At 43.9% G+C, this 23772-nt stretch overlaps 1 protein-coding gene across 1 annotated transcript in view; it reads left to right on the forward strand.

The window, feature by feature from the left end:
• Positions 1–23772, forward strand: part of LOC306942534 (alcohol dehydrogenase class-3 chain L) — a 34658-nt gene that overhangs the window by 4996 nt on the left and 5890 nt on the right. The window contains exons 3-7 of the mRNA XM_079528497.1: positions 7788–7929; positions 9927–10014; positions 11674–11893; positions 14776–15036; positions 18464–18599. Of these exons, the coding sequence (XP_079384623.1) occupies positions 7788–7929; positions 9927–10014; positions 11674–11893; positions 14776–15036; positions 18464–18599 (847 nt within the window). The remainder of the gene's footprint in view (positions 1–7787; positions 7930–9926; positions 10015–11673; positions 11894–14775; positions 15037–18463; positions 18600–23772) is intronic.

Below are 23772 nucleotides of genomic sequence, written 5' to 3' on the forward strand. Positions count from 1 at the left end.
TGGGGGGGGGGGGGTCCCTGGAACTACATATTTTCAGATGGGGGTCCGCGGTCAAATTAAATACAGATAATTCTGGGGGTCCTTGACATGAAAAAGGTTGAGCAACACTGACATATCTTTTTTTCCAGAAAACTTTTAGGATTTAGAATTTTAATTTACATTTTAGTTTTTTTTAATCGACCTCAGTCCTAAACAGGTTAAGCACATGTGCTCACATACATACATAAACATGGTTACTGTCAGTGTCCACTACTGTACTGCAGGGGTTCTCAACGTTTTTGGCCGGGGACCCCCGGAAATGCTTTGGCAATGTCTCGGGACCCCCGCCCCGCCCCCTCCCGACCCCCAATATAAGTTGACTGCTACAATAACCTTAAACCATTTTGGGCGGGAACCCCTTTTGGTTGTTTTAAGCATTGTTATAATTTAGCTATTGAAAAATAGCAGATCTACAAGCTCGGTGGCGCGCTACGAGCTTGTAGGTCTGCTATTTTTGAACTTTTTTTTTTTTTTTTTGAAAATAATTTGGGGACCCCCTAAAATAATTTGGCGACCCCCCGAGGGGTCGCGACCCACGGGTTGAGAACCCCTGCTGTACTGTACTGTACTGTACTGTACTGTACTGTACTCATAGTGATGCCCCCTTGCTGTTTGTGCCCATGTGACCACCACAACTTGGCAAGGTGTTATCATATCATATCTTCATGTTGCAGGAGGGGCAGCCCACGCACGCACGCACGCACGCACGCACGCACGCACGCACGCACGCACGCACGCCGTGTTTATACAGTTACGTTATCATACTCTTTACAATAACGGACACTAGGGCTGCAGGCGATGCGACTTCACATCGATGTCGCGATTGTTTCAAGCGTTTGCCTCGATTTGTAGATCTGCTATTTTTCAACAGCTAAAGTATAACATACAGCAATGCTTAAAACACCAAAAGGCGTTCCCGTACAGAATGGGTTAAACCGGTTCGTTGGTTATTTCTTCTAGCTCAGTGAGGGGCGCTTATTATTTATATAATATCTAGAAATATTAAATATATGAATGGGGCACAAAAATGTAGAAAATGCTAAAAAAATAAATAACTAGATAGGCCGAAAATGTAAATGAATTGAATTTCCCTGCATTGACCCAAAGGAAGGCAGTTCTTCTGGAGCTCATTCCAATCAAATGGAGCACAAACGGGCTCCGTTTGAGGGTCAGGAGGGTCAGGGGGTCAGGAGGTCACTGGAGTGGCTCTGATAGGGACTTGTTGGGGCCCGGGGCCCTATCTCCCAGTCCCACCACCCCTTACACATTGTGAGCTTGTATATAGATCGGCTGGGAATGATTCTACAAATGTCTTCTAAATCCTGACAGTTTGTCAGTGGTTCTCATTTTGATGTCAAGGACAACCAAAAATATATGTATTTGGCCGCCGACCCACATCTGAAAGTATGTTGTTCCAGGGACCCCCCCCCCCCCCAGAAGCAAAGATTTTAGTTAAAAACGTTCGCTCTGAAAGAATATATATTCATAGATTTGCACCACATTTTCACGATTTTTCAAAAATAGCAGACCTACAAGCTCGTAGCGCGGCACTCGGTGCTGCGCTATGAGCTTGTAGATCTGCTATTTTTCAACAGCTAAAGCATAACATAATGCTTAAAACACCAAAAGGGGTTCCCGCCCAGAATGGGTTAAAAGGTTTTTCAAAATGGTAAAAAAAAAAGAAAGATAAAGAGGCGTTTAGGGATAACGGCTGGCTCTACGTTGGATTTTGATCAAACATATAGAGAGGGATGTAAGGGGAGCATTCCTGAGATGACTTTGAAAACAAACAGATACCATCTTATCACACCTCTCAGACAGAGAGGATAAGCCTGCGTCCTCAGAGAGAGAGAGAGAGACGTACAACGATGGGCACCATATAACTGTCACCAGTGACCCTCCATCTTGGGGCACATGAGTGTTGATTTCGTCGACTAAAACTAAGACGAAACATTTTCGTCGACGACCTTTTTTTCACTGACGAAAACTAAATGGAAACTAAATTAAAACTAAGCTACGATGACTAAAACTAAGACTAAATATACTGACAATTTTGTCAACAGATAAAAGTTAGACTAAAATGTTAGGAAGGGACTAGTGGACAAGAGATCCAGTATAAGTCAATTTACACTTGGTTGCATGCTGAAAATAGCAGATCTACAAGCTCACAACGGTTCCGCGCTATGAGCTTGCAGGTCTGCTATTTTTGAAAAATCGTGAAAATGTAGTGGAAATCTTTGAATATAGCCTATATTCTTTCAGAGCGAACATTTTTAACTCAAATATTTGCTTCTGAGGTGTTCCTGGAACAACATATTTTCAGATGGGGGGGGGTCGGCGACCAAATACATATATTTTTGGAGGTCCTTGACATGAAAACGTTTGAGAACCAGTGACATATAGAAACATAGGGTTTTGATTTAGAAGACATTTTGTAGAATCCTTCCCAGGTCAAAATGGGTTAACACAATCATGTTTGTTTACACAAGCCCTCAGCTGGAGGACATAGGAGTGCTCCTCAACAACCACAAAACAACAACATGTACTCTCCCAGACAGCTAGTATTGAACTATAAGTAGTTAGTGTAGCCGCAATTTGCAACTCTCGATTTTTTTATAATGGGATGAATCTAGAGTTGCAATACCCTCCATTGACTCCCCACTCATCATTTTGCGTTTGCGATCTGCTTGTCTTAAACAACGTTAAACTCACCAACATTGCAGCTGTAGTCCAAGCTTGAATTATTCTCTTTCAATCTGCAAAGCTTGTTTTTCATAAAAATCCCCCGTAGACATGTTATGAGCTACTTTCTGTCAAGAAATTCTGTGCAAGTGATTCTTTTTCTAAGTGCTGGAGTTTGGAAGCGCTCGTCGTAAGTCACTGAACGTCCCTGCATGCATCTGTTTCGCATTTGCACATAATGCAGGAGGCAGCAGCGCGACCCCTTAATAAAAACGAGCGCTTCCAAACTCCAACATTTCTTCTTCTTGACAGAAAGTAGCTCATAACATGTCTACGGGGGATTTTTATGAAAAACAAGCTTTGCAGATTGAAAGAGAATAATTCAAGCTTGGACTACAGCTGCAATGTTGGTGATTTTAACGTTGTTTAAGACAAGCAGATCGCAAACGCAAAATGATGAGTGGGGAGTCAATGGAGGGTATTGCAACTCTAGATTCATCCCATTATAAAAAAATCTAGAGTTGCAAATTGCGGCTAGTAGTTAGTGTTGAGTATTGAAGACTGCAGAGTGTAACAACAACAGCTAGTTTCTTTCAACTCACTTCCAAATGACAAATGAGAAAGATAGCACCGAAGCACCCCACAGCATAGCAGCAATGAAATGAAATGAAATGAAATCTATATTTACCCAGGGTATCTGGGCTAAGCTCAAGAACTTGTTTCCAGCCAGGCCCTGCTCATAGAACACATTTCATCGTAGTGGTTGATGCCTTGTTCAAGGGCATTTCAGCGGTGGTAATTTTAACGTGTCGGACGGCTGATTCGAACTGGGAACCTTCCGGTATCTAGACCGCGCCGCTATCCGTTCGGCCACCGCTGCCACTAGACAACAGACAACAGACAACATGGGGCACAATCAATGGAAATCCATTCAGCAAAAATTACAATTCAATGATGACCTTTGATGTCTTCAATCAGGTAGTAATCCATAATCAAGGGCGGATGTTGTTGTTGTGGAGTTTCCCAGTAAAGCTGAAGTCCTCAGGATACAACTGTTGTCCAGTTAGCTCCTCGAGGGACTGCTGACTTCATTTCTTTACACAAACTTTGCAATAGACGTGTGACATTGTGAGGCTAACATTTAGGCTTCTCTCAGAGAGGCTTCTCGTTTATATTTAATCTTAAACAAAGACCAAGTTTCTGGTGTGAAGAAAAACAAATCTGCTGCATTCTAGACTAACAAGCACATGATGACAGGCCTCAGGCAGGCATGAGCAATCAATCTATGCAGGTACAGATGGACAGGCATGACCAATCAATCTATGTAGGTACAGATGGACAGACATGACCAATCAATCTATGCAGGTACAGATGGACAGACTTGACCAATCAATCTATGCAGGTACAGATGGACCAACCAAGGACTGTCTAAAGAGAACGAGACGTGAAGACCGTACAGGCGACGCCATGTTGCTTATGGTGCTCCATGGAAGGAAAGAAACATGCGCAGTTGAGACCAAGGAAGCTGAACGCGGAAGTGTTGGCTGCATATAGCCCATTGCGCATGTTTCTTTCCTTCCATGGAGCACCATAAGCAACATGGCGTCGCCCGTACGGTCTTCGCGTCTCGTCCTCTTTAGACAGTCCTTGGGACCAACCAGGCAGTGCCAGTGGCTACGGATCCAAATAGGACAAGATGAATTAATAATAATACACCCAATGCCATATGTTGCTAAATTGAATGCAGTGATTGCGTTCACAAATATGTTATGCAATGATGCTACTGTCATCATGGGCCGAGTTCAGAAATACCTGGGCCTAGGCCCAGGTAGGACCAGGTGTGGCAAAACATTGAGCAGCATGGAGTGGTGGAGTTTGGAAGCGCTCGTTGGAAATCACTCAACCCTCCTGCGTACCACCTGTTTCTAAATGTCACATAATGCATGAGGCAGCAAAATGTTGTGTTATTGAAAACAAGCACTTCCAAACTCTGACACATTTGACAAAAAAATAATCAAATGCAGGGCATTTCTTGACAGAAAGTAGCTCATAACGTTTCTATGGTGGATTTTTATGAAACAAAAACGTTGCAGATAGAGGATAATTCAAGCTTTTCGTACAGCTGCAATGTTGGAGAGTTTAACATTGTTTAATGCAATCAGACAGGACTTTTCTGTTTGGATGAATGGGCTGTCAAGGCCAGAAATAGCCGCAATTTGCAACTCTAGATTTTTTTATAATGGGATGAATCTAGAGTTGCAATACCCTCCATTGACTCCCCACTCATCATTTTGCGTTTGCGATCTGCTTGTCTTAAACGAAGTTAAACTCACCAACATTGCAGCTGTAGTCCAAGCTTGAATTATTCTCTTTCAATCTGCAAAGCTTGTTTTTCATAAAAATCCCCCGTAGACATGTTATGAGCTACTTTCTGTCAAGAAGAAGAAATGTTGGAGTTTGGAAGCGCTCGTTTGTATTAAGGGGTCGCGCTGCTGCCTCCTGCATTATATGCAAATGCGAAACAGATGCATGCAGGGACGTTCAGTGACTTACGACGAGCGCTTCCAAACTCCAGCACTTAGAGAAAGAATCACTTGCACAGAATTTCTTGACAGAAAGTAGCTCATAACATGTCTACGGGGGATTTTTATGAAAAACAGGCTTTGCAGATTGAAAGAGAATAATTCAAGCTTGGACTACAGCTGCAATGTTGGTGAGTTTAACGTTGTTTAAGACAAGCAGATCGCAAATGCAAAATGATGAGTGGGGAGTCAATGGAGGGTATTGCAACTCTAGATTCATCCCATTATAAAAACATCTAGAGTTGCAAATTGCGGCTAGGCCAGAAAGTAGTGTTTTGCCACTCAGTGGGCGTTCCCGCATAACTTCCAGGTATGATGATGTCATGTGCATACCCTCTATAGATTGCTGGAGGATATTAGTCCATAGTGTATATGTAGTAGATTGCTGTAGGCTATTAGTCCATATAGGTCAGAGATAGTGGATTACAGTATCTGCACTGAACTGAAGTGCTTATCTGCTGTAGTTGGACCATGTCCATGAACACACCTTCATTGATAACCTGATCCACTGCTGCCCCTGCACACCCACCCTAATTAACCCTAACCCACTCCCACCCTAATTAACCCTAACCCACTCCCACCCTAATTAACCCTAACCCACTCCCACCCTAATTAACCCTAACCCACTCCCCACCCTAATTAACCCTAACCCACTCCCACCCTAATTAACCCTAACCCACTCCCACCCTAATTAACCCTAACCCACTCCCACCCTAATTAACCCTAACCCACTCCCACCCTAATTAACCCTAACCCACTCCCACCCTAATTAACCCTAACCCACTCCCACCCTAATTAACCCTAACCCACTCCCACCCTAATTAACCCTAACCCACTCCCACCCTAATTAACCCTAACCCACTCCCACCCTAATTAACCCTAACCCACTCCCACCCTAATTAACCCTAACCCACTCCCACCCTAATTAACCCTAAGTAGCCTACAGTACTTACGTACTTTTCCACCACTGATGTCATGTGAGTGACATATTGTTTTTAAATGGAGATTGATTTTCTCATTCCTATTCTTAGATAATAGCCTTTCCAAAAATGTATAGTTGTGCAAATCTTTAAAAAAGACAAATCCAGCATTTCATAAACCAGTAGTTCCCAAGCTTTTTCATGTCAAGGACCCCCACATTTACACTAATTAGCCCTGTGGACCCCCATTTGAAAAGATATTCCAGGGACCCCCATGAGAGAAGATTTTTACGGCTCTAGCAGTGATTCTCAACCCGATTAATTTCAAGGACCCCCCAGTTTGACATGCATTAGTCTACGGACCCCCATTTAATGGCATTTCTATCTCTGGGACCCCCGATTTATATTGTAAAATGTTATTTTAACTCTGAGAGGGTACAAATGGGTACACTCTCTGAGTTACAGACCCATAAGGGTCCATTTGGTTCCTATAACTATCATTTAGCTGGGGACCCCCTGGAACTCCCTCAAGGACCCCTGGGGGTCCCTGGACCCCACTTTGGGGACCACCGTCATAGTGAAGCTGACTAACCACCTAACCAGGTCATTTTGGACCCAGTCGTGCATCTAAGGGTTAATGTTGAAAATGTGTGTAGCTTTATAAAACTACCACCACTGGATTCCTTGATGCTGAAAATGTAGGTTTAGCAGTTCAAATCAAAATGTAGGTTTAGCAGTTCAAATCAATGTTCTATCTAGATTATTTAGAGGCCAGGATAATTACAAAATGTAATATTTACGGTGGCCATTAGGGTTAGGGTTAGGGATTCCTTACACCAATACCCTTTCCAAAAATATATAGTTTTGCAACTCTTCAAAAAACGGACAAAATTACATAGTGAAACCACGCCCCCAGTAAGGCTAATCCAACGTTGAAGCTGCCACTACCTACTGGTGAAAAGTGGAACTGCAGCACTTTCATGGAGGTGGACCAAGCCCCTAGTGAGGCTCTCCAACGTTGAAGCACTGGGCCCTAGTGGTAAGAACGGGGACTGCAGGCGGACCCGTGGAGTTATGACGAGGAAACCCCCGTGCAGCAGCTGGGCTTTAACGTTGAGCGCCCGTTTGCACTTCCGTATTTTGGACACCACCTTTTGGTGTCCAAATCAAAAAAACGATTAGTAGACGGTTCTTCCGGATGCTTCAAAACGCCACTGAGCAACAGAGCAACTTCCACTGACATTAACCCATTGTGGGTGGGGACCCCTTTTGGTGTTAGCATTATGTTATGCCTCAGCTATTGAAAAAATATCAAGCTCTTAGCGCGCCACCGAGTGGCGCGCTAAGAGCTTGTAGATCTGATATTTTTGAAAAATCAAAGAACCACTGACATAGAAACATAGCTTTTTCAGAAAACTGACATTTTCAAACAGACCTTTTTAGAATCTGATCTCAGGTCAAAATGGGTTAATAGCGGGGGTCGGGGCTATCGCTTCGGTACAGTCTCTATATCCTTTCATTGCTCTATGAGTGAAACTGACTATATAAATGGTTGGTGTTTCAGATCGTGGCCACAGGGATCTGCCACACCGACTCCTACACCCTGAGTGGATCCGACTCAGAGGGGGTGTTCCCGGTGGTCCTGGGTCACGAAGGAGCCGGCATCGTGGAGAGTGTGGGGGAAGGAGTCACCGGCTTCAAAGCAGGTAAACCTCTAGAGTGTAGGTCAGGGCTGGGCAACTGGCGGCCCGGGGGCCACATGCGGCCCCCACCTTCACGCAATGCGGCCCTCAGGTTGATGTCAGAATACTGATATAATATTGGTTTCAGCTGTTTACAATAATCCCCGACATGCAAACATGACCCGCTTTAATTACTTCAGTTTACATTAGTAGCTCATTGCTTCATCACAAGTATAATTAAAGGCATTTGAAATGACATAAAAATGTTAATTTTCAGGATTCCAATTCAAAAATAGCAACAATTCAAGATTTCAATTCGCGACGCCTTTTGATTTTGTAGATTGGCAATTTTTGCTACGACAGTAATATATGGCCCTATAGAGTGAGTGTGGAAATATAGTGGCCCTCTCCATCATCAACGTTGCCCAGCCCTGGTGTAGGTGAAGGAGTCACCGGCTTCAAAGCAGGTAAACCTCTAGAGTATGGGAGAAGGAGTCACCGGCTTCAAAGCAGGTAAACCTCTAGAGTATGGGAGAAGGAGTCACCGGCTTCAAAGCAGGTAAACCTCTAGAGTATGGGAGAAGGAGTCTTCAGAGCATGTAAACCTCTAGAGTGTAGGAGGTGAAGGAGTCACCGGCTTCAAAGCAGGTAAACCTCTGGACACCATCCATGCACCACTGCATGGCGGACAGCCTTTGTTTCTTTTTGAGGGGCACCAGCTAGCCCCTCCAACGTCTGGGCTTTTGAAATGATGTCATAATGGCAGCCAAGTCTATGCACTTTTATGTGCATAGACTTGTTTGTTTTCGGACAGGAGTTCCCAACCTCTCGAGTTGGTTGCGGGAGCGGTGCATCACATTTTGAATTATGCATTTATTCTGAACTCTTTCTAATATCTCCTGTGTGCAAATCAAATTCACAGGAAAGATATGTATAAAGCCACCTCTAGTAACTTATAGTATCGTAACTTATTAAAGGCCAAATAAATATCAAACTGGGTTACTAAGGGTCAACGACAGCAATGTTTATGCCAGGGACAGACTAACTATTAACAAGAAGGTCAAATAATCGCTCCAGACCATGTGGCGGCATTCTAGATCTGCTATTGTCCTCAGATGCAGACCATTGTAGATCTGCTATTGTCCTCAGATGCAGACCATTGTAGATCTGCTATTGTCCTCAGATGCAGACCATTGTAGATCTGCTATTGTCCTCAGATGCAGACCATTGTAGATCTGCTATTGTCCTCAGATGCAGACCATTGTAGATCTGCTATTGTCCTCAGATGCAGACCATTGTAGATCTGCTATTGTCCTCAGATGCCGTCTGAAATGCTCCGTTTAAAGATGGAGTGCCACACTTTTTGCATTTTTCCCAGTTTTTCATGTGTCTATGAGGTGACAGTACTTCATTAGACACCCTGGAGTCGTTTTTATGTGCAATGATGTATTAACTTTGTATTTAGAGTTTCTTCCTGGAGGCTGAACCCTTGACAGTCAAACGGGCCAATGAAATAAACAGTAATATCAGCCCCTCCCCTAACCCCTCCCCCTTTATCATACAACTACAGCTGTGTGTGTGGCTTCAGTTCAGGTGGAACACCACCCATCACCACCCACCAGGCAAACCAGGCATACTTAATTAACTGGTGGGCGTGTCCACATACAAACATAATTTTAACAAATACTGTACACTTTTTGGAACAACTTCTTCCTCCTTATATTATAAAAATCACACCCGTGTGAACTGAGTGGTGTAAGGTCTTATATAGCCTGATCAGCTGTGGTCTGACGTAATGTCTGACGTAATGAAATCACACCCGGGTGAACTGGGTGACCGTAGCAACCATGCTCATTTTTTGGTACGAACAGACAGACAGACAGACACGTAAACTAACAAAGCCAGTCGTAGGAGTGGTTTACACCACTCAATAATACCTGATGATCATGTTTTAGGGTGGAAAAAAATCGTGGCACTCCATCTTTAACATTGTTTGTTGCTGTTCCCTATACTTCCTCCAGGGGACACGGTCATCCCTCTCTACATCCCACAGTGTAGAGACTGCAAGTTCTGCAAGAGCCCCAAAACCAACCTGTGTCAAAAGATCAGGTAGAGTAAGAGAGCTTTAAACTGAGTTGGAGTGCTGTGATTTGCCACCTAGATCTCCTAGATCTGGAGCTGATCTGTTCTGACATTCCATATGTTGATCCTTCCCCATCCGTCCTTCCTCTTCGATGTCTCCCTTTTGACTGATATCTGTCCATTTAAACTCTAGACGGCCCTGTTGACTGATACCTGTCCATTTAAACTCTAGACAGGCCTGTTGACTGATACCTGTCCATTTAAACTCTAGACGGGCCTGTTGACTGATACCTGTACATTTAAACTCTAGACGGGCCTGTTGACTGATACCTGTCCATTTAAACTCTAGACGGGCCTGTTGACTGATACCTGTCCATTTAAACTCTAGACGGGCCTGTTGACTGATACCTGTCCATTTAAACTCTAGACGGGCCTGTTGACTGATACCTGTCCATTTAAACTCTAGACCGGCCTGTTGACTGATACCTGTCCATTTAAACTCTAGACCGGCCTGTTGACTGATACCTGTCCATTTAAACTCTAGACGGGCCTGTTGACTGATACCTGTCCATTTAAACTCTAGACGGGCCTGTTGACTGATACCTGTCCATTTAAACTCTAGACGGGCCTGTTGACTGATACCTGTCCATTTAAACTCTAGACGGGCCTGTTGACTGATACCTGTCCATTTAAACTCTAGACGGGCCTGTTGACTGATACCTGTCCATTTAAACTCTAGACCGGCCTGCCCCAAAGTTATTAATGCAGTCGCGCCCGGCAGCCGGCAAAAACTAGAGTTCTCAACAGGCCCCAAAATTAAGGCCCAGCCCTACCTGGGCCCTCATCAAACCCTGTACACTCAATACACTGCCCGCGCTGCCACCCTTAGATCTCCATATATGGAGCTGACCTGCTCTGACATATATTGATCTGACCATCAAACCCTGTACACTCAAGACACGCTCCATATATGGCCAGTACATAATTCATTCCATATGTTGATCTGACCCCCCCCCCCCCCCCCCCCCCATGCCAAAGCGCCAGCGCTCGCCCAGAAGTCTGCTGTCACCCAGGTGGCAGCAGCAGACCTCGCCCCTTTTGGGCGTGTTCGCTTCTCGCCCTCAGAGCGTATTTCTGGTTGTCATTTTATTAAAACAAGAGCCATTTAATTGAACAATGTCAATATATGGTTTAAAAAAAAAAGCAGACTAAAATTAACACTTTTTATAAGCTTACTGCAAAAAAACATGCACTTGTTGAACTGCACATTGCAGGGTGAGCCAGGGCAGAGGGCTGGTTGATCTGAGCTGCATGCTGTGCGTGTTATTGCAGGCTTCGTACACACATATCAGACGAACATGCTCTGTGCTGTCCGTGTTTCATGGCCGCCTCAATGCTTTTCCAATGGTCCAAAGTCACGTGGTTTGACCAAACAGTTGTGTGTGATGGGGGGAGGGGGGGCAATCAAACACAATTGTTTGGTAAAACCACGTGACTTCCATTGGAAAAGCATTGGGGCGGCCATGAAACACAGGCAGAGCACAGCACAGTTGTTCTTTATGTGTGTACGAAGCCGCAGCAGGGTGAGCCACCCAGGGCAGAGGGCTGGTTGGTCATGCTGTGCGTGTCATTGCAGGGTGACCCAGGGCAGAGGGCTGGTTGGTCATGCTGTGCGTGTCATTGCAGGGTGACCCAGGGCAGAGGGCTGATGCCTGACGGGACCTCCCGGTTCTCCTGTAAGGGTCAGAGCCTGTTCCACTTCATGGGCTGCAGCACCTTCTCAGAGTACACGGTGGTGGCCGACATCTCCCTGGCCAAGGTCAACCCCAAGGCTCCGCTGGACAAGGTGTGCCTGCTGGGCTGCGGCATCTCCACAGGCTACGGGGCAGCCCTCAATACCGCCAAGGTCAGTCCAGTCACCACTATTGTTGATTTCGTCGACTGAAACTAAGACGAAACATGTTCGTCGACTACCTTTTTCCACTGACGAAAACTAAACTAAAACTAAATGAACTAAATGAACTCTAAGCAATGGTGACTGAAATTGAGACTAAATATATTGACAATTTCGTCAACAAATAAAAACTAGACTAAAATGTTAGGAACAGACTAGTGGACAAGAGATCCAGTATAAGTCATTTTACACTTGGTTGCATGCTGAAAATAGCAGATCTACAATCTCACTTGTGGGCTTGTAGATCGGCTATTTTCAGCATGTGTAAAAATCAGCCATTACGACGGCATCAAGGCTCGCCAAAATATATTTTAGTCGACTAAATCAAATGTAGATTTAGTCGACTAAAATCACATGACATTGAATCGACTAAAACTAGACTAACACTAAAACATTCCAGGTGACTAAAATGTGACTAAAACTAAATTAAGTTTCATTCCATAGACTAATGATTAAACTAAAATAGAAATTTGCTGCCAAAAACAACACTGGTCACCACCCCCTAGAGCAGTGATTTCGTCGACTAAAACTATGACGAAAAATGTCTGTCGACTACCTTTTTCCACTGACAAAAACTACGGAAACTAAATTGTGATGACTGTGATGACTAAAACTAAAGCCCTGACAACACCAAAGGGTCACCGTGCAACTCCTTGGGTCCAAACGGTTGTTAAAACGGTCTCGACCCTTTGGTGTTGTTTGGGCTTAAGACTAAATATACTGACAACTTCATCAACAAAGAAAAATTACACTAAAATGCTAGGGAGGGACTAGTGGAAATGAGATCCAGTATAAGTATTTTTTACTAGGGGTGTCAAAACAAAATCGATTCGAATTAGAATTGCGATTCCCGTTATGAACAATTCAAAATCGATTCATAATTTTCTGGTTACAGTTACAGGAGTTTTCACTACATGGTGTTTGTGATATGAAATGTAAGCTCACCCTAATCACAGTAAACATCATGTCTTCAGTCATTACAGAGAACCCTTCAGTAGTCACTTCAGTTGGCTGGAGTAGATTGTGATGAAATCCTATGTATTGAATCGAGAATCATTTTGAATAGAGGATAGTTTTGAATCTGGAAAAAAAACCCTTTTGGATCGAATCGTGACCCCAAGAATCGGAAACGAATCGAATCGTGGGACACCCAAAGATTCACAGCCCTACATTTTACACTTGGTTACATGCTGAAAATAGCTGATCTACAAGCTCACAACCCTGATAATCACCTGGAATTGTAGGAGTTGAGACATTACATCTTGTTTGACTCGGTTGCACAGATGAAACATCATTTAGCTGCTGGGGACCCCCTGGAACTCCCTCAAGGACCCCTATAGGGGTCCCCGAGACCCCCTGGAACTCCCTCAAGGACCCCTAGGGGTCCCCGGACCCCACTCTGGGAACCACTGATCTATATACATCTACGGGAGAAAAACAATTAGATAATTGTATACCAAAAAACATCATATCAAAAAACATATGTTGAACTCAGTCAAATCTCATACGTGTGTTTCTTTGTGTGTCTATAGGTGGAGGCGGGCTCCAGCTGCGCGGTGTTCGGTTTGGGTGCGCTGGGTTTGTCTTACATTGTGTTTCTTTGTGTGTCTATAGGTGGAGGCGGGCTCCAGCTGCGTGGTGTTCGGTTTGGGTGCGCTGGGTTTGTCTTACATTGTGTTTCTTTGTGTGTCTATAGGTGGAGGCGGGCTCCAGCTGCGCAGTGTTCGGTTTGGGTGCGCTGGGTTTGTCTTACGTGTGTTTCTTTGTGTGTCTATAGGTGGAGGCGGGGTCCAGCTGCGTGGTGTTCGGTTTGGGTGCGCTGGGTTTGTCTTACGTGTGTTTCTGTCGGTGTCTATAGGTGGAGGCGGGCTCCAGCTGCGTGGTGTTCGGTTTGGGTGCGCTGGGTTTGTCTTACATGTGTTTCTGTCGGTGTCTATAGGTGGAGGCGGGCTCCAGCTGCGTGGTGTTCGGTTTGGGTGCGCTGGGTTTGTCTTACATGTGTTTCTGTCGGTGTCTATAGGTGGAGGCGGGCTCCAGCTGCGTGGTGTTCGGTTTGGGTGCGCTGGGTTTGTCTTACGTGTGTTTCTTTGTGTGTCTATAGGTGGAGGCGGGCTCCAGCTGCGTGGTGTTCGGTTTGGGTGCGCTGGGTTTGTCTTACGTGTGTTTCTTTCGGTGTCTATAGGTGGAGGCGGGCTCCAGCTGCGTGGTGTTCGGTTTGGGTGCGCTGGGTTTGTCTTACGTGTGTTTCTTTCGGTGTCTATAGGTGGAGGCGGGCTCCAGCTGCGTGGTGTTCGGTTTGGGTGCGCTGGGTTTGTCTTACATGTGTTTCTGTCGGTGTCTATAGGTGGAGGCGGGCTCCAGCTGCGTGGTGTTCGGTTTGGGTGCGCTGGGTTTGTCTTACGTGTGTTTCTGTCGGTGTCTCTAGGTGGAGGCGGGCTCCAGCTGCGCGGTGTTCGGTTTGGGTGCGTTGGGTTTGTCTTACATGTGTTTCTGTCTGTGTCTATAGGTGGAGGCGGGCTCCAACTGCGCGGTGTTCGGTCTGGGTGCGTTGGGTTTGTCTTACATTGTGTTTCTTTGTGTGTCTATAGGTGGAGGCGGGGTCCAACTGCGTGGTGTTCGGTTTGGGTGCGCTGGGTTTGTCTTACATTGTGTTTCTTTGTGTGTCTATAGGTGGAGGCGGGGTCCAACTGCGTGGTGTTCGGTTTGGGTGCGCTGGGTTTGTCTTATATTGTGTTTCTTTGTGTGTCTATAGGTGGAGGCGGGGTCCAACTGTGTGGTGTTCGGTTTGGGTGCGCTGGGTTTGTCTTACGTTGTGTTTCTTTGTGTGTCTATAGGTGGAGGCGGGCTCTAACTGCGCGGTGTTCGGTCTGGGCGCGCTGGGTCTGGCGGCCATCATGGGCTGCCAGGCGGCCGGGGCGGGCCGCATCATCGGCGTGGACATCAACCCGGACAAGTTCGCCGTGGCCAGAGAGTTCGGCGCCACGGAGCTGGTCAACCCCAAGGACCACAGCAGACCCATCCAGGAGGTCCTGGTGGAGATGACCGACGGAGGGGTGGACTACTCCTTCGAGTGCGTCGGGAACGTCGGCATCATGGTTAGAATAATCCTCTGTTCTGTATACCCCACATGTGTTGTTTTTGTCGACTAAAACTAAGGCGAAAAATGTTCGTCGACTACCTTTTTTCACTGACGAAAACTAAATGGAAACTAACTGAAAACTAAGCTATGATGACTAAAACTAAGACTAATATGCTGTTGACAAATAAAAACTAGACAAAAATGTTAGGAAGGGACTAGTGGACAAGAGATCCAGTATAAGTCATTTTACACTTGGTTGCATGCTGAAAATAGCCGATCTACGAGCTCACAACGTGTTGCAGCACGACGCGTTGTGAGCGTGTAGATCAGCTATTTTCAGCAAGTGTAAAATAAGCCATTACGACGGCATCAAGGCCCGCCAAAATACATTTTAGTCGACTAAATCAACTGTCGATTTAGTCGACTAAAATCGCATGACATTTAGTCGACTAAAACTAGACTAACACTAAATCATTCCAGGTGACTAAAATGTGACTAAAACAAAATTAAAACTATTCAAAAGACTATGACTAAAACTAAAATCTAATTCTGCTGGGGTAACAGTGATGATCATAAGGGCTGGGGTACCAGTGATGATCATACGGGCTGGGTAACAGTGATGATCATACGGGCTGGGTAACAGTGATGATCATAAGGGCTGGGTACCAGTGATGGTCATAAGGGCTGGGGTACCAGTGATGATCATAAGGGTTGGGTACCAGTGATGATCATAAGGGTTGGGGTACCAGTGATGATCATAAGGGCTGGGTACCAGTGATGATCATAAGGGCTGGGTACCAGTGATGATCATAAGGGTTGGGTACCAGTGATGATCATAAGGGTTGGGTACCAGTGATGATCATAAGGGCTGGGTACCAGTGATGATCATAAGGGCTGGGTACCAGTGATGATCATAAGGGCTGGGTACCAGTGATGATCATAAGGGTTGGGGTACCAGTGATGATCATAAGGGTTGGGTACCAGTGATGATCATAAGGGCTGGGGTACCAGTGATGATCATAAGGGTTGGGTACCAGTGATGATCATAAGGGCTGGGTACCAGTGATGATCATAGGGTTGGGTACCAGTGATGATCATAAGGGCTGGGTACCAGTGATGATCATAAGGGCTGGGGTACCAGTGATGATCATAAGGGTTGGGTACCAGTGATGATCACAAGAGATGGGGTACCAGTGATGATCATAAGGGTTGGGGTACCAGTGATGATCATAAGGGTTGGGTACCAGTGATGATCACAAGAGATGGGGTACCAGTGATGATCATAAGGGTTGGGGTACCAGTGATGATCATAAGGGCTGGGTACCAGTGATGATCATAAGGGCTGGGTGCCAGTGATGATCATAAGGGTTGGGTACCAGTGATGATCATAAGGGCTGGGTACCAGTGATGATCATAAGGGCTGGGTACCAGTGATGATCATAAGGGCTGGGTACCAGTGATGATCATAAGGGCTGGGTACCAGTGATGATCATAGGGTTGGGTACCAGTGATGATCATTACCAATACAGTTACAGAAGTCATTTGTGTTTAGCTCAGAGGATGAGGACCACAGAAGAAGACATGATTTTAAACATCTGTTCGCTCGGACTACACTAAAACAAATGTGCACTTTTGTTACAGGTATAAAGTTATGGAATTCACAAAACCAGGAGTTGAAGAGTTGTACAACAGTGTTTCAGTTTAAGAAAGTGTTTAAAAAAGAAAAAATGATAAAATATGAATTAGAAGGTTAGATATAAGTGTTATTTTGTTTCCTCAGTGTTGTCTTTGTTTGTTCTCTTGTTGAGCTCCATGTCCTTTGTCTTTGTTGTTTTGTTTTTTTTTCTTTCTTTTTTGATGTAATCATGTATGGTTGGTGGCAGCATCAATTGGTTGTTGTTTTTTCCTTTTTTCTTTGATGTAATCATGTATGGTTGGTGGCAGCATCAATTAGATGTTTTTTTTAATGATAGGGGCAGGTATATATAAGATTTATCTTCTTCCTGCTCCTTTTCCTTTCTGTATGGAATATGTAAAAAATAATAAGTACAAAGTAAAAATTAATATGATCATGTAAAACCATAACTGAAATGAAATAAATAAATATGAAATGAAATGAAATGAAATGATCATAAGGGCTGGGTACCAGTGATGATCATAAGGGTTGGGGTACCAGTGATGATCATAAGGGTTGGGTACCAGTGATGATCATAAGGGTTGGGGTACCAGTGATGATCATAAGGGTTGGGTACCAGTGATGATCATAAGGGCTGGGTACCAGTGATGATCATAAGGGTTGGGTACCAGTGATGATCATAAGGGTTGGGGTACCAGTGATGATCATAAGGGCTGGGGTACCAGTGATGATCATAAGGGCTGGGGTACCAGTGATGATCATAAGGGCTGGGGTACCAGTGATGATCATAAGGGTTGGGGTACCAGTGATGATCATAAGGGTTGGGGTACCAGTGATGATCATAAGGGTTGGGGTACCAGTGATGATCATAAGGGTTGGGTACCAGTGATGATCATAAGGGCTGGGTACCAGTGATGATCATAAGGGTTGGGGTACCAGTGATGATCATAAGGGTTGGGGTACCAGTGATGATCATAAGGGTTGGGTACCAGTGATGATCATAAGGGCTGGGTACCAGTGATGATCATAAGGGCTGGGTACCAGTGATGATCATAAGGGCTGGGTACCAGTGATGATCATAAGGGTTGGGGTACCAGTGATGATCATAAGGGCTGGGTACCAGTGATGATCATAAGGGCTGGGTACCAGTGATGATCATAAGGGTTGGGGTACCAGTGATGATCATAAGGGTTGGGTACCAGTGATGATCATAAGGGCTGGGTACCAGTGATGATCATAAGGGTTGGGTACCAGTGATGATCATAAGGGCTGGGTACCAGTGATGATCATAAGGGTTGGGTACCAGTGATGATCATAAGGGTTGGGTACCAGTGATGATCATAAGGGTTGGGGTACCAGTGATGATCATAAGGGCTGGGTACCAGTGATGATCATAAGGGTTGGGTACCAGTGATGATCATAAGGGCTGGGTACCAGTGATGATCATAAGGGCTGGGGTACCAGTGATGATCATAAGGGATGGGTACCAGTGATGATCATAAGGGATGGGTACCAGTGATGATCATAAGGGATGGGTACCAGTGATGATCATAAGGGATGGGGTACCAGTGATGATCATAAGGGTTGGGTACCAGTGATGATCATAAGGGTTGGGGTACCAGTGATGATCATAAGGGCTGGGTACCAGTGATGATCATAAGGGTTGGGTACCAGTGATGATCATAAGGGTTGGGGTACCAGTGATGATCATAAGGGTTGGGGTACCAGTGATGATCATAAGGGTTGGGGTACCAGTGATGATCATAAGGGCTGGGTACCAGTGATGATCATTGTGTTTCTCTTCCAGAGGGCAGCGTTGGAGGCGTGTCATAAGGGATGGGGTACCAGTGTCATCATCGGGGTAGCCGCGGCTGGACAGGAGATCTCCACACGGCCCTTCCAGCTGGTCACCGGACGCACATGGAAAGGAACGGCCTTTGGAGGTGATGACTGACTGTAATCATTCACTGCCTTTGGAGGTGATGACTGACTGTAACACCTCATTCACTGCCTTTGGAGGTGATGACTGACTGTAATACCTCATTCACTGCCTTTGGAGGTGATGACTGACTGTAACACTGCCTTTGGAGGTGATGACTGACTGTAACTCATTCACTGCCTTTGGAGGTGATGACTGACTGTAACACTGCCTTTGGAGGTGATGACTGACTGTAACTACAGTCAGTCATCACCTCCAAAGGCAGTGAATGAGGTATTACAGTCAGTCATCACCTCCAAAGGCAGTGAATGAGGTAACTCATTCACTGCCTTTGGAGGTGATGACTGACTGTAAACCTCATTCACTGCCTTTGGAGGTGATGACTGACTGTAAACCTCATTCACTGCCTTTGGAGGTGATGACTGACTGTAAACCTCATTCACTGCCTTTGGAGGTGATGACTGACTGTAACTCATTCACTGCGTGAAAAGAGGGGGCAATTCTGGGCACTGTAATTGTAACTGTAATAGCAGACCTACAAGCTCATAGCTCAAACTCGGTGGCTTGTAGATCTGCTATTTTTTAATAGCTAAAGTATACCATAATGCTTAGTTAAAACACCAAAAGGGGTTCCCGTCTTAATATACGGTAATATACAGGTGTGATTTACCGGAGTTTGTTGGAGAGTTTACCGGGAGTTTCCTGTAATATACACATCCGTATTCCATGCTTTTTGCACAGTGGAACTAAGTAACCAACCCTATAGAACACCTATAGAACACCTATAGAACCCTATAGAACCCTATAGAACACCACACACGGGTGATTTTCAATATATATACGATTATATATTTGTTTGTAATTTTCATATTGTTGCTGATGTCGGAGGTGGGAGGGTCTTTCAGGACCTTCTCAGTGACATCATAGAAGGTAGGTTTGTTTCCCTGGTTTAGCCTATATACAGCTTGTGTTCCCACACATCTACAGCCTATACAATACAACATACAATACAACATACAATACAACATACAATGACCCTAACCCTTTACAATACAACATACAATACAACATACAATACAACATACAATACAACATACAACATACAATACAACATACAATACAACATACAATACAACATACAATGACCCTAACCCTTTACAATACAACATACAATACAACAATATATGCAATACATACAATACATACAATACAACATACAATACATACAATACAACATACAATACAACAATACATACAATACAACAATATATGCAATACATACAATACAACATACAATACAACATACAATACAACAATTTATACAATACATACAATACAACATACAATACAACATACAACACATACAATACATACAATACATACAATACAACATACAATACATACAATACATACAATACATCATACAATACAACATACAATACAACATACAATACAACATACAATACAACATACAATACAACAATATATACAATACATACAATACAACATACAATACAACATACAACACATACAATACATACAATACAACATACAATACAACATACAATACATACAATACATACAATACAACATACAATACAACATACAATACATACAATACATACAATACAACATACAATACAACATACAATACAACATACAATACAACATACAATACATACAATACATACAATACAACATACAATACAACATACAATACAACATACAATACATACAATACATACAATACATACAATACAACATACAATACAACATACAATACAACATACAATACATACAATACATACAATACAACATACAATACATACAATACAACATACAATACAAAATACAATACATACAAAACAACATACAATACAACATACAACACATACAATACATACAATACAACATACAACATACAATACAACATACAATACAACATACAATACAACATACAACATATACATACAATACATACAATACATACAATACAACATACAATACAACATACAATACAACATACAACATACAATACAACATACAATACAACATACAATACAACATACAACATATACATACAATACATACAATACAACATACAATACAACATACAATACAACATACAACACATACAACACATACAATACATACAATACAACATACAATACAACATACAATACAACATACAACACATACAATACAACATACAATACAACATACAATACAACATACAATACAACATACAACATACAATACAACATACAATACAACGTACAATACAACATACAACATATACATACAATACAACATACAATACAACATACAACACATACAACACATACAATACATACAATACAACATACAATACAACATACAATACAACATACAACATACAATACAACATACAATACAACATACAATACATACAATACAACATACAATACATACAATACATACAATACATACAATACAACATACAATACAACATACAATACAACATACAACATACAATACAACATACAATACAACATACAATACAACATACAACATACAATACAACATACAATACAACATACAATACAACATACAACACATACAATACATACAATACAACATACAATACAACATGCAATACAACATACAACATACAATACAACATACAATACAACATACAATACATACAATACAACATACAATACATACAATACATACAATACAACATACAATACAACATACAATACAACATACAACATACAATACAACATACAATACAACATACAATACAACATACAATACAATACAACAATACAACATACAATACAACATACAATACATACAATACATACAATACAACATACAATACAACATACAATACAACATACAACACATACAACACATACAACACATACAATACATACAATACAACATACAATACAACATACAATACAACATACAATACAACATACAATACAACATACAACACATACAATACATACAATACAACATACAATACAACATACAATACAACATACAACATACAATACAACATACAATACAACATACAATACAATACAACAATACAACATACAATACAACATACAATACAACATACAATACAACATACAATACAATACAACATACAATACAACATACAATACAACATACAATACAATACAACATACAACATACAATACAACATACAATACAACATACAATACAACATACAATGAACGGAGAAATTAGGTCAAATATGATGTCAATTAAACATCGAAACATTAAACGCCATTGACATTGAAGGGAAAATGCATGTCATATGTAAACGAGCAAATCAGCCAACCAAATCACAGGCAACAGGCATTCTGATTGGCCAGTATGAGATGATGTATGATGATAAGAGCGGAGCTTCGCTTTAGCACCACTTGGTGTCTGATGATGGCGATACTCAAGGCCTGTCCCTCCCAACCTGCTCCAGACCATATAGGAGCCACTGGTACAGAACGATACTCAAGGCCTGTCCCTCCCAACCTGCTCCAGACCATATAGGAGCCACTGGTACACGATACTCAAGGCCTTACGCTGTCCCTCCCAACCTGCTCCAGACCATATAGGAGCCACTGGTACACGATACTCAAGGCCTTACGCTGTCCCTCCCAACCTGCTCCAGACCATATAGGAGCCACTGGTACAGTACGATACTCAAGGCCTGTCCCTCCCAACCTGCTCCAGACCATATAGGAGCCACTGGTACACGAGACTCAAGGCCTTACGCTGTCCCTCCCAACCTGCTCCAGACCATATAGGAGCTACTGGTACAGTAGGATACTCAAGGCCTTACGCTGTCCCTCCCAACCTGCTCCAGGCCATATAGGAGCTACTGGTACAGTACGATACTCAAGGCCTTACGCTGTCCCTCCCAACCTTCCCCAGGCCATATAGGCGCCACTGGTACAGTACGGTACTCAAGGCCTGTCCCTCCCAACCTGCTCCAGACCATATAGGAGCCACTGGTACAGTACGATACTCAAGGCCTTACGCTGTCCCTCCCAACCTGCTCCAGACCATATAGGAGCCACTGGTACAGAACGATACTCAAGGCCTTACGCTGTCCCCCCCAACCTGCTCCAGACCATATAGGAGCCACTGGTACAGTACGATACTCAAGGCCTTACGCTGTCCCTCCCAACCTGCCCCAGACCATATAGGAGCCACTGGTACAGTACGATACTCAAGGCCTGTCCCCCCCAACCTGCTCCAGACCATATAGGAGCCACTGGTACAGTACGGTACTCAAGGCCTTACGCTGTCCCTCCCAACCTGCTCCAGACCATATAGGAGCTACTGGTACAGTAGGATACTCAAGGCCTTACGCTGTCCCTCCCAACCTGCTCCAGACCATATAGGAGCCACTGGTACAGTACGATACTCAAGGCCTTACGCTGTCCCCCCCAACCTGCTCCAGACCATATAGGAGCCACTGGTACAGTACGATACTCAAGGCCTGTCCCCCCCAACCTGCTCCAGACCATATAGGAGCCACTGGTACAGTACGATACTCAAGGCCTGTCCCTCCCAACCTGCCCCAGACCATATAGGAGCCACTGGTACAGTACTGTACTCAAGGCCTGTCCCTCCCAACCTGCTCCAGACCATATAGGAGCCACTGGTACAGTACGATACTCAAGGCCTGTCCCTCCCAACCTGCCCCAGACCATATAGGAGCCACTGGTACAGTACGATACTCAAGGCCTGTCCCTCCCAACCTGCTCCAGACCATATAGGAGCCACTGGTACAGTACGATACTCAAGGCCTGTCCCTCCCAACCTGCTCCAGACCATATAGGAGCCACTGGTACAGTACGATACTCAAGGCCTTACGCTGTCCCTCCCAACCTGCCCCAGACCATATAGGAGCCACTGGTACAGTACGATACTCAAGGCCTTACGCTGTCCCTCCCAACCTGCCCCAGACCATATAGGAGCCACTGGTACAGTACGATACTCAAGGCCTTACGCTGTCCCTCCCAACCTGCTCCAGACCATATAGGAGCCACTGGTACAGTACGATACTCAAGGCCTTACGCTGTCCCTCCCAACCTGCTCCAGACCATATAGGAGCCACTGGTACACGATACTCAAGGCCTTACGCTGTCCCTCCCAACCTGCTCCAGACCATA

This window comes from Electrona antarctica (assembly GCF_951216825.1).
Source record: "Electrona antarctica genome assembly, chromosome: 18".
NCBI classification, from domain to species: Eukaryota; Metazoa; Chordata; class Actinopteri; order Myctophiformes; family Myctophidae; genus Electrona; species Electrona antarctica.